Source organism: Ruditapes philippinarum, unplaced genomic scaffold (genome assembly GCF_026571515.1).
Source record: "Ruditapes philippinarum isolate M1 unplaced genomic scaffold, ASM2657151v2 ctg48_1_1_1_1, whole genome shotgun sequence".
Classification (NCBI taxonomy): domain Eukaryota; kingdom Metazoa; phylum Mollusca; class Bivalvia; order Venerida; family Veneridae; genus Ruditapes; species Ruditapes philippinarum.
The window spans coordinates 9095-12785 of NW_026863368.1; the positions used below are offsets into that span (position 1 = coordinate 9095).

A 3691-nucleotide genomic window follows, 5' to 3' on the forward strand; every position below is an offset into this window, starting at 1 on the left:
ACTGATTTGTCATGTGCCCGATTTTCATGTACTGCAACTTCACAATAAGCTACAAAAAATCGACATATCTTGCTTCGCCAATCACCTCGACATATTTTTCGGGCTGAAATGAACCTGTGGCTTGATTATATATGCTTTATACATATGGGCGCCGTCATGACATTTTGTACCTTCGGACAAGTTTTTCAAACACCGGTTAAAAGTCCGCGAAATTGTTCGCAGTTTATGTCGGCCTTTCAAGCACCTTGTTGTCGCTAGATCATGAATTTTCACCATTTGTAGACGAAATTTAGACACAATGTCAGAGAAGAATGATTTTCAGGTATTTTTGTATCTTTTTATGTCTTTTTTTAAAAAGAAATACAAAGTTTTAATGTGCAAAACTAGAATTTTTATTTTTTAGGAAGTTGCGTCTGCTGTCAAATTTGACAGATGATTAGAGCGCTTCAGTTAAAAAAAAATGAGTTTATCTATGGTGAAATCATGTTTTTGACTTGTCAGTTTGCATCCTGCATGTAATATATAGAACAAAGTATTTGAAGTGTAAGTTTTAGCTACGAATTTTATCGAATAAACCTGGTTTTCAGTGGTTAAACTTCTTAGCAACAGTATATACAAAAGGAATTGTCTCCCTTCATAACATAGTTACAGTGCAAGAGTAGTCGTCCATGATATCGATCGATTTACTGTACTATAGAAATAATAAACCCTCAACATATACATATGCCTCTGTGGTGTAATTGGTAGAGTGAAAGTCTACCGACCGAGCGGTCCGAGGTTCAAAACCTCGTGTTACCTTTTTTTTTTTTATTTATTAAATATATATTTATATTCTGTGGTATATATATATATAAAACTGTTCCAAAGATGTTTTGTTGAGAAAGTGTTTTTTATAGGTAAAATATATTACCTGATTTACTATCTTAACTGATTTTATTATAACTGGGAAAAATATATTGTATTTTTTTTTTGTCCCAGATTTTAACTGGTATAACCTGAATCGATCATACAATATCTATAGATTATTAAAATTTATTTATTGACTTTATTTAAACGCAGGAATTAGATGAGTTATATGAGGAATTTGGCGTAGTTATTGTTAATGAGACTGTAGAGAAGGCGCCACATGTAACAGAGGACGAATTATATGAAGAGTGGGGAAACGATAATGACGACCAACAGGCAGAGTCAATCATAGGACGTGTCGTCGAGTTTGTCAACAATGCTGCAGAGGACATACCGGAAGGATCAGATGAGGAGAGGGGTGAGGGTGGTTCAGAATCAGATTCAGACAATAATGATGTACAATGTAAGTGTAAAATTAATTGTTTGGTGCAGTTTGATGCTGAACATATTCAAAGCCACATATTATCGCTCAGGGAAATGGCAAAAGACCAAAAGGAGATGTTTATTATGGGAAGTCTGTTGAAAATAGGTGCACAGGAAACCAGGAAAGGTAAAAGGAAAAGAATAAGATATAGATATACATTTGATGGCAAAACAGTGTGTAAATCTGTGTTCTGCCACATCAATGATATTGGACAGAGAACAGTTAAGTCGTTATTGCAACATTTAAATTCAAATGGACCGGTGCCGCGAATACATGGGAATACCGGAAGAAAGCCACACCATGCAGTTAAATACGAGGACGTGCGTTTCTGTGTTGATTTCCTGGTATTATATGCAGAAATCAACGGGTTATCAATGCCAGCAGCACCACGCGGAGCAGACGAGGCTGCACCTGTTCTGTTACCATGTAATACTACAAAAGTGGATTTACATTCAAAATACCAACATGCATGTATAGAAGCCGGCGTAAGAGTTCTTGGAGTAACTACATTTAAATGTGTGTGGAAGCAATGCGTTCCACACATTAAGATAATGACGGCAAAAGATGACGTTTGCCATAAGTGCGAAATGATAAGGAAAAGGGTTGCTGATGCTGTACATGAGGTGGAGAAACTAGAGGCAGCAAACGCTCTACGAGAACATATACAGGTAATATTTGTTATATCATGTTACTGACTTTCGTCTGCAGATACGTTTTACTAAAATTTAAAATCCGCTCATCATATATTATGACTAGATTTTAACACAAGTTACGCTTGACTTAATCAAACCAAGTATGCAATATTCATCACGTTCTGTTGTTATTAATGCTTTCAAGGACCACTCTTTTTCCAGATTTTTATTAGTAAGACCGATTTTTCCTTGCAAAGTTCTTGCGGTAATTATTTACTTTTGTAATGGAGCCATAAATTTGAAATTATTGACATATTACTTGAATTATTTTGCTATCAACATTTCAACATGTATTAAGATAATATTTACACTTTTACTCGCATTGCAGGTTTATAGATTAACCTTTTAGATATTCTATAGTAAAGTTAATTTTTATAGAGTTGGAGTGATTTGTTTTATTTATTTTTTTATTAATTTTGTTTGCTTATTATTTACCCAAACTATGTAGGACGCACAGAGAGAGCGACAGGTCTACAGACAGACAATAGAAGAGGCTCGGGAGGAAATGAGGCACACATCAGTCACAGTCAATCGACCTGCCCAGCCATGCACTAGTGATTTGAAAAAAGTGCACTATACATTTGACTATTCTCAAAATGTGACAATACCACACCACAGTCAACAAATGGGCCCTTTGTATTTTGTGACTGGTAGGAAAATACAAATTTTTGGCGTCCGTGTTGATTCTGTGTCACAACAACATAATTACCTAATAGACGAGGATGAATCGATTGGTATGTTAAGAATAAATAAATAAATAAATAAATAATCCCTGGTCACACAAAGTAATTAATGTTTTTAATATATGTTATATTTTATACTCGTATAATGCGAACTTATGTATTTTAGTTTATGACAGTCCTCTACATTACTTCTGGTCTGCACAAAACGAGCATTTGCTATTTTTTTTGTGTTTAAACATGTATGTGCTTGCACACCAGCGGGCATGTTTTATACATGCCATAGAGACAATCTGGCCATTAGATTAAAACTAAAACACTGTCGAACAAATCGATTATACTAGAACAAATCTACTTGCAATTATTTTGTTCCTATAGAAATAAAGAAAAAAATCAACATAAACTATAAATAAGCAGTTTTTGATATAGTTTTATTCGATTTTAGGTGTCTTGTGGACGGAGGATTTGGACATATCAAGAAGCTGTATAGGCGCACGGACTGCGACAGTATTTCGCAGGTGGCATCTGTCGTGAGAAAGTCTGCTTCAAGCAATTTCCCCGTGCTCTTCCGCAAGGAGGATGGATGTCAGAATTGGACTTGGTATTCTATTACAAATATTTGAATTTCTAAAATTTACACCCCATTTAAATAAGTTTGTACAATAAAACAACTAAACAAATTAATAGAGAGCTCAATTCGGCCTCGGCATAAATGCTGTCATATTACTTGTACGTGTATTAATAATTGCTTGTCATTGTAAAATATCAAGTAGTTTATGATTGACATAATATTAACTAGTCAACATATGTTACAGGTATGACTGGAAGACATTTTTGCCGCGTTTCTTCTTACCATTAAGGGGTATACAGCGGTATCACTATTTCCGTATTACGAAGGATGCTGTATACGTGAAAGAGCGCTCAACTGACGTAGAGCAGCAGGTCACAATCCTAAAGAGAAATGCTACAGTACCAGAAGATATTCTCCC

General features: G+C 35.0%; 1 protein-coding gene across 1 annotated transcript; it reads left to right on the forward strand.

Annotated features, from left to right (window-relative positions):
* Positions 1 to 298: 298 nt before the first annotated feature.
* Positions 299 to 2779, forward strand: LOC132721931 (uncharacterized). Its single transcript, XM_060706315.1, has 3 exons — positions 299 to 322; positions 1060 to 1998; positions 2471 to 2779. Exons 1-3 carry the CDS (start codon positions 299 to 301, stop codon positions 2777 to 2779), a joined length of 1272 nt encoding a protein of 423 aa, XP_060562298.1.
* The last annotated feature ends 912 nt before the right edge of the window (positions 2780 to 3691 follow it).